Source organism: Felis catus, chromosome D1 (genome assembly GCF_018350175.1).
Source record: "Felis catus isolate Fca126 chromosome D1, F.catus_Fca126_mat1.0, whole genome shotgun sequence".
Taxonomy (NCBI): Eukaryota; Metazoa; Chordata; class Mammalia; order Carnivora; family Felidae; genus Felis; species Felis catus.
The window spans coordinates 16,757,421-16,769,160 of NC_058377.1; the positions used below are offsets into that span (position 1 = coordinate 16,757,421).

Sequence of the window (11,740 nt, forward strand, 5' to 3'; positions counted from 1 at the left end):
TCCTTCTCACCTGTAAAGAATAAGACAGAAGGTAAATATTCTTACAGAGAAGAGCAGAGCTTTAAGATTGGTTTTCATTTGACGTCCCTTTTGTTTTGCCAATGTATTAATGTTTAGAGGTCTGTTATACTAATGTTATTTATTAATTTTTTTTCATTTCCATACACAGTTAACTAAAGAGCTTTTTCAAGCACCCATGTCTGTAAAAAAAAAAAAAAAAATATTTTTAAATAAAGTTTCTTTTGTTGTAGCAGCCTGGAGTTCTTGCCCTTCCGTGGGGGTGGGAGAGTGAAAGACCAGGCCCGCGCAGTCATCGTGGTGAGTCTGCTGCTACGTCAAGGCAAGTCTGAGCCGCTGGAAAGCCTAGAAAAAAGTTGATAGCTCCTCCTTGCCAACAGCCTGCCGGGCCCTGAGAGCTAGCTGCCTTAGGGCGAGGCGGCCTTGCTGCTGAGAAGCAGGGGGATCCTCCTCTGTGGTGGAGCAGGAGCTGTTTGCTCAGAAGCAGAGGGAACCTCTGGTCCCCGCTCCTAAATGTGAAGGGTCTTGTGTTCTGTTCGGTACGATTCTAGTTGTGGAGACCCCAGGCTGCTGTGGTGCCCATGATGAATAAAAAACGGGTGAGATTTCTGGGACAGTTAAGCTTTATTTTTCTTACATATACATATATATATATACATACATAGAGGAAATTTGCAAATTTACACACAACCTAACGAAACCACATATACATACGGGTGCGCGCACACAGATACACATTCACACCCCAAAGCTCCAGCCAGGCCAGCTCTCATCCCTAAGTACCATTCTCCCATTAGGGAAGGCCCTTCTCCCAGGGTCTAAGGCCATTAGCTCACTTTGTAGAAGTTTGGTGCTTGTAGAGTTCTAGTCTTAATCGTCATAAAGGACAGTCTGGACCTCATGGCTGTCCCCTAACCCCACCTTTCAGTCTTACGTGGCCCCCTGACAGGGCGATGGGAGCCACATTCACGCAGGGGGTTTGGGCACAATGGCCTAACTCTGGAAAACTGCCCAGCTTCCTCCCTGCAGGGACAACAAGATCTAAGGAACACCACCAGTCCTGGCTTCTTCCCAGAGAGCTGTGGGTCACAAAAGGGCCTCCCGCGGCAGGCAGGCAGCTGCTTTGTAATGAATGCTGGGGTACATACTCTCCAGAACCGGTGTGAGCAACATACTTCAGCAGAGAGGGGCCTGGGCTCAGTGTGTCCTCACCTCAGTGACACAACCGAATGAGGACGCCAGCCTTTGGGGCAGAAACCAGCTCCAGATAAACAGACTACCTAACTTGGCTGCTGGTAGAAAACAGGTATATACATCCACAGCATGCCTACAGAGAAAACGCGGTCTGCAAGAAACTCCTTCCCACTCCCGGGATACCGAGGCCCCTCCCTGGGATGAGCCTCACCCAACTGAGACCTCGGTGGGTCGGTCCTTGAAGAGGACCTTCTCCCGACGGCCCTTCCCTCAGAAATGGGGTCTGCAGGCCAGCTGGAGTAGGGACCTTCTCCTACCCCGCTTTAGAGGCTTTGGCGATCATCCTGAGTGTTGGGAGAGGGTAAGCAGGGAGCAGGAAGTGTTCCAGGCGGGAAGGGCACTCAGTGTGACGAGCAGGCTAGTGCCTCAGATCGATGTATTTCTCTCCCTAGAAGTAGGTGAAGAGGAGAGAGGTGAGGGGAGCGCGGGGGGACCGCGTTGGCGTCTGGGGTGGGAGCGCTGAAGGGATGAGGGACCGAAGCCAAAGCTGATGGACGAGGCGTGGAGGGAAGCGGTGGGAGGGGGCGGGGCAGGAGGGCCTAGGCTCCGAACTGGACTGGCCGCACCGCGCTCGGTGACCTGAGCCACGGCACTGTTCGGGGAAAGGTGGCGGTGACAGGGCGGAGTGTGTGCTGTCAGTCCGGGGAGCTACCCCTTGTCCACGGTCCCCCGGCCACTCTCCTCGCCCTACCAACCTGGGACTAGTGTTAGGAAGGCAAGACGGGCCTGCTCCCAGTCTCCAGTAGAGGAGGAGGAAAGGGAGAGAGAGTGAGTGTTCAGGGGACGAGAGCCATTAGCCCCCGCGGCTCCCAATCCCTGGAGAGGCGTCAGGCACTGGCCGCAGGAACTGCCTCCTACCTGGTCTCCTGGAGCCCTCTTGTCACCGGTGCTGCCCTGTAGGAGGCCCATCTCTTCTGGGAGCTTATCTGACTTAACTTCAACTACAAATTCGCTCTTACGAGACGGGGGCAGCGTGCTGGGAGGAGGGAGGGAGGCAAGAAGTTGGCAACTCAGGGGCAAGGGAAGGGAAGGTCGCTGGGAAAGACACTGGACTGGGTGATGGGGCTCTTAGGCAGGTGCTGTGGGGCCAGCTCAGGGAAGGGAAACACGCAGTGAATGGAAGGGAGAAGGCGTGGGTGAATGCAGTGGGCAGGAGAGCAGGGAGCACTCACACTCAGCGTCCCCCTCCTGCTCCTAAGGGGTGAGCGGGCACTCGAGCAGGCAGGGAATGTGCCCGCGGAGGCAACAAGCTGGGTAGCACGACGGGGGGCGGGGGGATAGAGGGCGCGGGGTACCATGCTTACATCTCCTGTTTGCCCGACCGCCCGCATGGTAGCTTGCCCTTCTTGTAGAAGAAATAGAGAACGGCACCCAGCACGGCCAGGACCAGGACGCACACGGTCACGGCCACGATGGCCACCCCCTTGCTTTCAGGCTCCGGCAGCTTCTTCTCTGTCCCACAGAGATGTTCCTAGTCACTCCCGGCCCCAGGTGGCCACGCTTTCACCACTGCCCCACCCAGCCCGGGGCTCCCTGGGCAGGGACAGGGCAGGATAAGGGTGCCCTGGCACAGCCCCGCGCCCCCCCCCCGTTCTCGAGCCCAGACTGCCTGCTCACCTGTGGAGGTGCTGTTGGCTCTGGTGTAAGGACTGACAGTGGAGGTGCTGAGGCCAGTGGTTCTGTTTGAGTCTGTGGTTAAACGGATCGAAAGGTGGGTTAAGAAAAGCACAAGCCCGCGCCCGCCACACCCCGCCACACCGAGGACGGGACGAGGCCCGTACCCAGCTCCAGGAAAATGGTGGTGGTGTTTCTGCCCAGGAAGTTGGAGGCCACGCACTCTGCACCAGTCTCCAACAGCTCTGGGGTCACGAGGACGTTCAGGACACTCAGGACGCTCTGCGGATCTTGGTCTTGTTCATGGGCCTGTAAGGAAGGAGGCGGAGCTCAGGGGCCAGGTCCGGTCCCGGCAGCAGAGCCTGGGGCAGGGGTGCGTGAGCAGGGGAAAAGGAGGTGGGCTCACCGTGCCGTCCACGCTCCAGGAGATGGAGGGCCGGGGATGTCCCGACGCTTCACAGGACAGATTCAACACTGTGTTCTCTTTCACCCACATCTTCCTTTCCTTTGATGTCATCCACGGGGACCCTTAGAGAGGGAGGGGGACAGGTGTGGCGGCGGCCAACTCCGCTGGCCTGCCTCCCCTTCCCCGCCAGAGCATCCCGGGGCAGCCGGTGGCCTTTCGTCCTCGAAGAGCTCGAAACCACCCAGCCGGGGGTAGCTTCCCGGGCCGCCCGGTCTCTGCCCAGAGGGCCTCACCAAAAATGGCCACGCGGACCAGCTGAGTGCGGTTCAGGCCCGGGACGCTGGGCACGGAGGCCACGCAGCGGTAGCCTCCCCCCGCGTCTCGCTGCAGGTTGTGTAAGCGGAGCACGGGCCCCCTCTCCAGCACCTGGCCTGTCTGGGGTGAGAGAGGGGTCGGTGGGTCACTCACAGCCACACGGCCCCCCACGCCCCACAGCCCCAGGCCCGCCTGAGTACCTTTTCTCTCAGCCACTGGAACTCCAGGGCTCGGTTACTCTCTGCCTCACAGGTCAGGGCGAGGCTGCCGCCCTCCCGGCTCTCCGGGGCCGCAGGGCTCACCCGGACATCAGACACGTCTGGGGACACGGCAAGGGCGTCAGCCTGGGCAAAATTCCCACTTGCCCCCCCGCCTGCTCCCTCCCGTCCGGGGCCCGGGGCCCTCACAGTTCACCAGCAGCTCCTGTTGCTCGCTCGGCAGCGATGCCATGGTTTCCAGGTCCAGGCCCTGACACTGATAGAGCCCACTGTGCTCCTTCCGGGCGGACTCCAACACCAGGACCCCGTTGTCCTCCGTCGCCTTCTCCTCCATCTCCTGGGTGCTGGGGTTCTGGGGGAGAGCGAGGGGGTGAGCAGCGTGCGCCTCCAGCCGCTCTCGCAGCCCGTGTGCACCCAGCGCGGGCCCCCTCCGCACCTGCTTGCTGATGGTGAAGTGGGGTGGGGGGTTGCCGTCAGCCAGACACCGGATTTCCACGCGGTCCCCTTCCTTCAGCACGCCCACGGGCTCCACTTCCAGCCACACTTTCTCCGCCGGGTCTATAGCACAGGGGGGGCACGGGGGCCGCGGCCGTCAGCCCACCAGCCGTCCCCGCGCCGGGGAGCGGCCGGACTTTTCCACCCGCCCCAGCCCAGGGCCGTATCGGGACTCACAGAAAACCGGGACGACGACTTCCCTGGACTCCTTCATGTGGTTCCCGCTGGGCAGCCGGTAGTTGAGCTCGCAGTAAAACTGGGCGTCTTTGTCTTCCTTAACCAGCTGGGCCTTCAGAACGCTCTGCAGGGTGTACAGACCGCTCGACTCGACAATCTGGGACGACTGAATGTGGACCCCTGGGCAGGGAGGAAGGGGAGAGAGGCTCGGCCTCGGCCCCGCCTCCGCCCCCACCCCCTGGTCGCAGGGGCTGCCGGAGGGGGCTCCCGGAGGGGGACCCCGGCCTCCGCAGAAGGCCAGGCACCACGGGAGCCGCGACTCTTCACCTCCGAAGTTTTACTGCTCCTTATCCACCTGCTCCGTGGGCGCGCGCGCGCGCGCGCACACCAGGGCGGGCGCGCGCGCACTCCAGGGCGCGTGCCAGGAATGCCACAGTGACTGACCGATGCCCCTCAGCAAACACTCCAGACGCCCACCAACGGGGGTAGTGAACGGCCAGCCTGACTACACCATACCCACTGGGGGGGGTGGGGGGGGGCAAAACAATCCGGTAGAGCTACACTGACGAAGCTGCAAAGGTTTCCAAGGCTCACCGTCAAAAGAAAAGTGATCTACCACACAGAAGCACCGAGATCGGGGGTTTCCCGACCTCGGTGCTGCCCAAGCGTCGGCGCAGAGAATTCTTTGTGGGGTGGGGCTGCCCCGTGCACTGTAGGCTGCCGACCGTCCCCCAGGTGCCATCACCACCATTCCCTTCAGGACAACCAGAAATACCTCCAGACAGCGCTAAACGTCCTGGAGGGAGGAGCAAAATGACCCCTCTTTGAGAACCACTGATTTAGAGAATAAAAAATCAAAAGCCTAGGGGCGCCTGGGTGGTGCAGTCGGTTAAGCGTCCCACTTCAGCCAGGTCACGATCTCGAGGTCCGGGAGTTCGAGCCCCGCGTCGGGCTCTGGGCTGACGGCTCGGAGCCTGGAGCCTGTTTCCGATTCTGTGTCTCCCTCTCTCTCTGCCCCTCCCCCGTTCATGCTCTGTCTCTCTCTGTCCCAAAAATAAATAAACGTTGAAAAAAAAAAATTAAAAAAAAAAAAATCAAAAGCCTACACGTGCCCAGACGTATCTCTGTATGTGTAAGGACCCAGAAACTGGCCGGAAAGAACGAACACTCAACTGACAGCAGAGATTACTTTCTGGGAGGGGATGTGGGGCAAGAAGGGAATTTTCCTTCTAGATCTCCTGGGTCGTTTACATTCTCACAAGAACGTTTTCAGGCCTCGCTTGTGTACTTCCAAAAACCAAGGTCCGACGAAAGGCAAGGTGGTGGCACCGTAAGCAGGGCCCTTAAGGGCTGACGGGGCTGCACTCACGTTTCTTCTCCTCCTTCAGGGGCCGCCCATTCTTGTACCAGATGACTTGAGGAACGGGGTACCCATTTCTCCCCACACAGGTAGCAACCTGAGGGGGACAGGCCGTGAGTCTCGCTGCCGCTCAGGCCCCACCAGGCCCCGCCTGGCCACCCTGGCGTGGCTCACCTCCTCGGGCTCCTCGCTGTTGACTGAAATGCCCAAGGGATTGACCTGGATGCTCGGCTCCTCCGGGGCTTCTACAAGGGAAGGAGAGGCGGGGCATATGGGACCACACCGCTTCCCGCGACCCACGCCGCCCGCGAGGCACGGAATGGGCACTGACTGTAGACGTGGAGCTGGATTCGGTGCTCCTGGGACTGAGGGCGCTTGCCCTGGCACAGGAAGATGCGCTCGTCATGGGGGGTGACGTGTGCCAGGGCCAGAGTAGTCCCTCTGTCCAGGAGGCTGAGCCGGTGCTGGTACTCGCCGGGTTCGCTCTGGCCCTGGCCCTTGCGCACGCGGAAGATGAGAGTCGGCTTCTCCTTGTGGACCTGAGGAGGGGTGACGGAGGGGAGGGTCCTGGGGCTGCGGGAGGGGGACAGCCTCCCACCCTGCCACCCTGCCACCCCCTCCACGCACTCACAGAAAACCAGTCCACGTGGCTGAAGTTGCCCGGGGAGTGGGAGGGGCCGCACTTCAGAAGGGCTGTCCCGCCAACTTCCACCTCCAGGGGCTCCGGGGTGGGGGGCTCCGCCTCTCCAGGCACACCTGGGGTGCGGGAGGGGACACCCCAGCAGTGGTGTCAGCTCCAGCTGCTCCCCGTGGCCTCCCCTCCCAGCCGGCTCCCTGCAACTTTTCTTCCGGGAGAGGGCCCTGCCCCCCCTGAGCCTCAACCCCCCTCTACCGGCTGCCCCAGGCCGCCCTCTCCCCCAGTTCAGGGGAGTCGAGGGGGACCGTCTCTGGTCATCGCAGGAGGAGACCCTGAGCACCAGGCACCTTCCAGACGAGGCTGGCAGAGGGGCAACCCAGGCGGTGGGCCAAGAGGAAGGCCCCTTTCCTTCCAGGCCCCCTCCACTCCCAGTGAGCTCAGAGTGTGGGAATGCAAGGCATGTGCCAGGCTGGGGCACACAGGCCCCTTTGTGTCCCCACACCGCGGGGAAGACCTCACTACTCTGCCCCCCAAAAAAGCCCTCCCCAAATTTCCCACAAGACGCAGCGAGCCAACCCCGGCCAGAAGCTCCCATCTCAGGCTCCCGAAGCGGTACCTCTGTGGACATCCCACACGCTCAGGGGACCCCCAGCCTGGGAGTCTTGTGAGCACGAAGGGGTCAGAATGTCCCCCAGGGGTCAGGGTGAGGGCCAGGCAGTGAGCAAGAGTGACGTCAGTGGTGCCAGCGTGCTGCCTGCCCTGTGAGGAGGTGATGTCACTCAATACCATCTGGCTGGCCTCAGGGATGCCTGGGTTGTGGCCCCGGGCTGGCGCCCAGACAAGGAGGGCAGATGGAGCGGTCTTCAGCCCACAGCAGAGGCCTCGCTCGCGTCCCTGACTCCGTTTCCCCAGAGCTAGAGGAGCGGGGCAGGGTGGGGCTAGATTGGCTGCAGCTGTGGAGCCCAATTTAGCCCTTTCCCCAGAAACACAGTCAGCCTGGGAGGCAGCAGCCTGGGGTACCCCAGGGACACTGTAGGCACCGGGCATGAGGCCAGCGAGCTGGGTATTGCCTAGCCCTCCCCTTCCCCAGCCGGACAGCGGCTGGGACCCGGGAAAGGGAGCCAAGAGAAACACGCGACACCGCTGCAGGCCATACAAGGGCAGCGTGGACCCGGGAGCGCCCGGCTCCCAGGCAGTTCCAGAGAAAAACTCCGAGGTGCAGGGGCGCTCTTCCCACCTGAACGTGGTCCCACTCCGGGAGGCGTAACAATTCTGGGCGCTTCCACCCTGGGCACCCTCGAGCCCTCGCTTCTGCCACCTGTGATCCCCTCACCCGGACAGGCGCGAGGCGACCCACGCCGCCCCCCAGCCCCTGCCAACGCCCTTGCTCGGGCGGGAGCCGCCGTCCCTCCCCCGCTCGCTCACCTCCAGCCTGGCTCGGAGCCCAGGCCGGAGAGGAGGCGTCGGCGCGCCCCCTCCCGCTAAGCAAGCCGCCTTTGCCAGCAACAGGCGGGCGCAGGATCCGGGATTTGGGGATGCGCTCCAGCGGCGCCTCCCGCCGCCGCTCCAGCCGCGGGCCCCCACAGTGGGCACCTGAGGCAAAGCTCTCCCCAGCTCCCCCGAGAGGCTCGGCTCCACCCCCTCCGGCTCCGGGCAGCAGCCTCCTCCCTCCCCGCGTCCTCCTCCCCGGGATACTCTAGGATCGAGGCTGCAAACTGGCCGCGAAGAAGAGTTGCACGCGCGCAAGGCGCCGGGAAGGAGGAGCGCACGCCGGGGCGCAAAGCCCCGACCGGCGCCGCGCCGCCGGCTCCGCTCCCCGGGCGCGCTCCGCCAAAGACCCCTGGCCCGGGCCGCTCGGGGGCGCGGGCCCCCTGCGAAGCCACTCACCCGCGGCGCGGCGACAGCAGCAGCAGGCGGCGAGCAGGAGGGCGCAGACGAGCCCGGACGGCCCCATGCTTCCCGGCCGGAGGGCGAGCGCCTAGTGAGCCAGCCGGCGGCGGCCGGGGGCTGACGTCAGGGGGGCGGGGGAGGGGGCCCGGCCCGCCCCGCCCCGCGCAGCCCCCCGCCCCCGCCGCCGCTCCACGGGGGCGGGCCCGGAGCTGCGCGGAGCCGCGCGCCCGGCTAGGCCGGGCCCGGAGCCCAGCCCCCTTGCCGGCTCGGGTCGGGCGAGGGGGCAGTGACAGGTGTCTCGAGGCCGGGCTGACTGGCCGAGGCGGCGGCTACGGGAGGTCGGCTCGGACGCCCCGAGTCACGCCGGCTCAGAACCGGCGGCGCTCGGCCCCGCTCGGCCCCTACCGGGACGGCCGGGCGGAGGAGCAGACCAGGTCCTCCGGCGCCCCGCTGGGGGCCTCCCGTGCAGGCGCCTCTGCCCGCCTCCTCCTCCACCCCGCCGGACCCCTGCCACCGAGAAACTGGCCGGCCGCGGCGGCTTCCCAGAAATATTGCACCACTGCGGCTGCCGCCGGCCTGACACTACCCCCAAAGCCTCGCACACCCCCAAGCCTCGCAGTGCTGGTCGCTTTGAGGGAAGAGCCCCGGGCCGGGGCCCGCAGACCCGGAGGTACCCGCACTGAGGAGTGGAGACGGTGCCCCGTGGGCTCCCCCTTCGAACCCAAGCCCCCGCAAGTCTGAAGAGCGGAAGAGGGAGGGGGGCTGAATTCACAGGCCCAAGGCTTTCACACGGAACCGAGTCCGGGCCTTGAAAATTCTGCTTTTGCCCTCTTCACTCAATGAGCCCAGCTGAGGCTCAGTTTCCCCTCTTCTGAATAAAGAAAAGAGGGAGAAGGAAGGGTTCATGGGTGCGACGTCTCCAGTTGACCTCTGAAAACCTGTTGCTGTCCTGATGGTTGAAAGGACCCCCTGAAGCAAGGCTTTCCCCGCCCCCCCCCATCGCCCTTCACCACCACCAACAGCACAACCCCAGGCCCCCTGTGGACTGGCTCCGCAGCTGGGGGTGGAAGCGTGGAGGGGGAATCAGGTCTGATCGCAGGCAGCCCTCCACACAGCAAGCTCCCCCTCTTCCCACACCCAGGTCTTCTGGCCCCTTGAACTCCGGCTCCGGGGAGTGGGATGGGCTCCTGCCTCTTAGAGACCCCAGCATCACATCTGCTGGGACTCCAGGGAGAGGGTCAAATAGAGGTCTGGATTTGGGGTGGAGGCCGGTCGCCTGGCAGAGCAGCCTCTCAGCGGGCTGGGGGAGGAGCAGCGTGAGGCAGCAAACGCTAGAGATGGGCAGGTGACTCGAGAGAATGCTCTGGGCTGGTATTTTGATGACGCAGAGATGACTGGCAAACCACATGAGCCTCGGTTTTTTGGAACCTTGCTGACCCCTCCTCTCCCTTCATCAGTCTCCAGCCAGAAGCAATGCCAAGCCGGCCAGGGCAGGGGCGTGGGGCCTGGAGCCTAGGGGGAGAGGCCGAGCGGAGGACCGGAGGACCGTGGCTCCGCATCCCCCAGGAGTGAATGTGTGGACTGGCCCCGGGGCCCGGAGTGGAATGGATGAGTTTGTTTGGCTACGGGGGAAGGAGCAGGAATGGCTGAAGGATGCTGTTTGCCTCCCCCACCCCACAAGCCAGAGCTGGGCAGGGAGCTCCGCTTCCCCGCCCCCACTCCCTTCCCTTCACTTAACACCATTAACTAATCATTCTCCTCTCCGCCTGAAAACAAAGCCAGCTAGCCACCAAGGACAGTCAGTTCGGAATTCTTCTTCCGCCCTGAGCAGAGTGCAGCCAGGTGGGGGTAGAGGAGCTGCCTCAGCGTCGAAGGGGAAATGAGGTTAGAGCCCAGGGTGACATCCTTTCCCAGTGTGGCTCCACCAAACATGCGCAAAGACTGTCCTTTAAGGAAGCCGGCAGCCTGGGGGCGACCTGGGCTGCCAGGGAGTGGGTGGTAGAGGTCAGGGGGCAGGCAGCTTTGGGATGGGCTCATGATGGGGGCACTTTGAGACTCCAAACCAAAGAGAGATCAGGACCTTGGAGAGGATGCACAGGGGCACGGAAACAAGAAGAAAGGGCAGTGAAAGGCAGGAGAACAGGGTAGAGAGAACAGAAGGTGGAGAGTATCAGCCCTCCGGCTCCTCGGAAGATGCCAGAAAGTGGAGCTGCAGTAATGGCAGGGAGGAGAGAAGGCAGCAGAGGAAGAACTTTCAGCAAGAGAGGACTGTGACCCAGCTGGAGAGGGATCACGGAGGCGGTGGCCACGGGCAGAGACACCTGGGCTGCGCTGGAAGCAGCTTTATTCGAATGTAGGCCAAGACAAAAAGAAGCCCAGGACCAGAGTCCTAATTCTTTGTCTATTTCTCTCCAGAAGGAAGGGGCAGGAAGGCTGCTTTCCTCCACCCCCATGATAGGCCCAGACTACTCGCAGATGAGGGGTCCCGCCGTGTAGAATGTCCTCTTCGTGTCTCCCTGGCATGGGTCTGACCACAGGCAGAGAAACTGAGGCCGGGTGGGGTGGTGGCCATGGTCTGGTCTCCCGGGTGGGTGGGGCTTTCGTTTCAGTGTAAGTTAAAGTGGAGAAGAGTGAGGCCCCCGCCGCAGTGTAGCGGATGGGGAGGTAAAAAGACAGGAATGGGCCTGGCCCAAGGGGCCACCGGGGCAAGATTCTAACCTAGGAGTCCTCCCTCAGCACAGTGGGCACGGTGGCCCTTCCACCCAACCCTCTAGTTGAGGGGCTTGACTGGGAGGAAGATGGGAGAAGGGCGGGCTGGGCAGAGGAAGGAAGCTGATAAAGACAAGTTTGCAGCTGCAATGAGGAAGGAACTGGGGGTGGAGGGGGGGGAGGCAGCCCAGCAATCTTGGCGATTATGGAGGCTGGGGAACCCCCTGGCCTGGCCAGAGAATAGGGTCCAGTTTGAGTGTTTGGAGGGGAAGGGAGGGGAATTTTTCCAGAATGGGGGTCTGAGTTGGGAGGAGACCGCACTGAGGGAGTGGAAAATAGGGTGGGAAGAGGGTGGGGGGCGGTTGTTGCTGAAGACATCATCAGGCCAGGAAACCGGATACTGGGGGGCTGGGTTGGAAGATGTGGGGGAAGAGATTGAATGGGGGGAAGCAGCCCCTATCCTGGCCGGACGCAGTCTCACATGTCCTTTGCACCTGACCCAGGGCAGGAGGAAGGAGGTGCAGCCTGGATTGAGGTGTGCCTCCAGAAAGGCAGGGGAAGAGGAGGGTGACTTGGGCGTGGGGGATGGGAGGGGCTATTTTTAAACTTGGAAAACCTTGAGTGAGTTCATCTCCACCCTGAGTGCT

The 11,740-nt window shown here is 62.6% G+C and overlaps 2 protein-coding genes across 5 annotated transcripts in view; one reads left to right on the plus strand and one right to left on the minus strand.

Moving 5' to 3' along the window:
- CBL (Cbl proto-oncogene) overlaps positions 1–3,415 on the plus strand; it is an 87,828-nt gene extending 84,413 nt beyond the window's left edge. The window contains exon 17 of one of the 3 annotated variants that reach the window (XM_045038409.1): positions 237–3,415. In XM_045038409.1, coding sequence (XP_044894344.1) covers positions 237–292 — 56 coding nt within the window. In that variant the 3' untranslated portion in view covers positions 293–3,415. The remainder of the gene's footprint in view (positions 1–236) is intronic. The other 2 variants (XM_045038410.1, XM_045038411.1) reach the window with 2 other exon arrangements.
- Positions 624–8,525, minus strand: MCAM (melanoma cell adhesion molecule). 2 transcript variants are annotated; one of them, XM_006936722.5, is made up of 16 exons: positions 8,382–8,525; positions 6,489–6,613; positions 6,189–6,396; positions 6,032–6,102; positions 5,867–5,954; positions 4,498–4,677; positions 4,262–4,383; positions 4,015–4,177; positions 3,808–3,926; positions 3,586–3,727; positions 3,293–3,414; positions 3,054–3,195; positions 2,890–2,961; positions 2,577–2,724; positions 2,131–2,248; positions 624–1,660 (listed from the first exon to the last, which is right to left on the minus strand). In XM_006936722.5, exons 1-16 carry the CDS (start codon positions 8,446–8,448, stop codon positions 1,631–1,633), a joined length of 1,917 nt encoding a protein of 638 aa, XP_006936784.3. In that variant the 5' UTR covers positions 8,449–8,525; the 3' UTR covers positions 624–1,630. The 2 variants fall into 2 exon arrangements, with proteins under 2 accessions (XP_006936784.3, XP_006936785.3); XM_006936723.5 differs by lacking the exon at positions 2,131–2,248.
- Between the last annotated feature and the right edge of the window lie 3,215 nt (positions 8,526–11,740).

Coding starts and splice junctions, on each gene's coding strand:
- MCAM (XM_006936722.5), bottom strand. CDS start 8,448: ATGGGGCCGTCCGGGCTCGTCTGCGCCCTCCTGCTCGCCGCCTGCTGC. Junction 6,103..6,188: donor AATCCAGCTCCACGTCTACA/GTCAGTGCCCAT, acceptor CTTCCCTTGTAG/AAGCCCCGGAGGAGCCGAGC. Junction 5,955..6,031: donor ACAGCGAGGAGCCCGAGGAG/GTGAGCCACGCC, acceptor TGTCCCCCTCAG/GTTGCTACCTGTGTGGGGAG.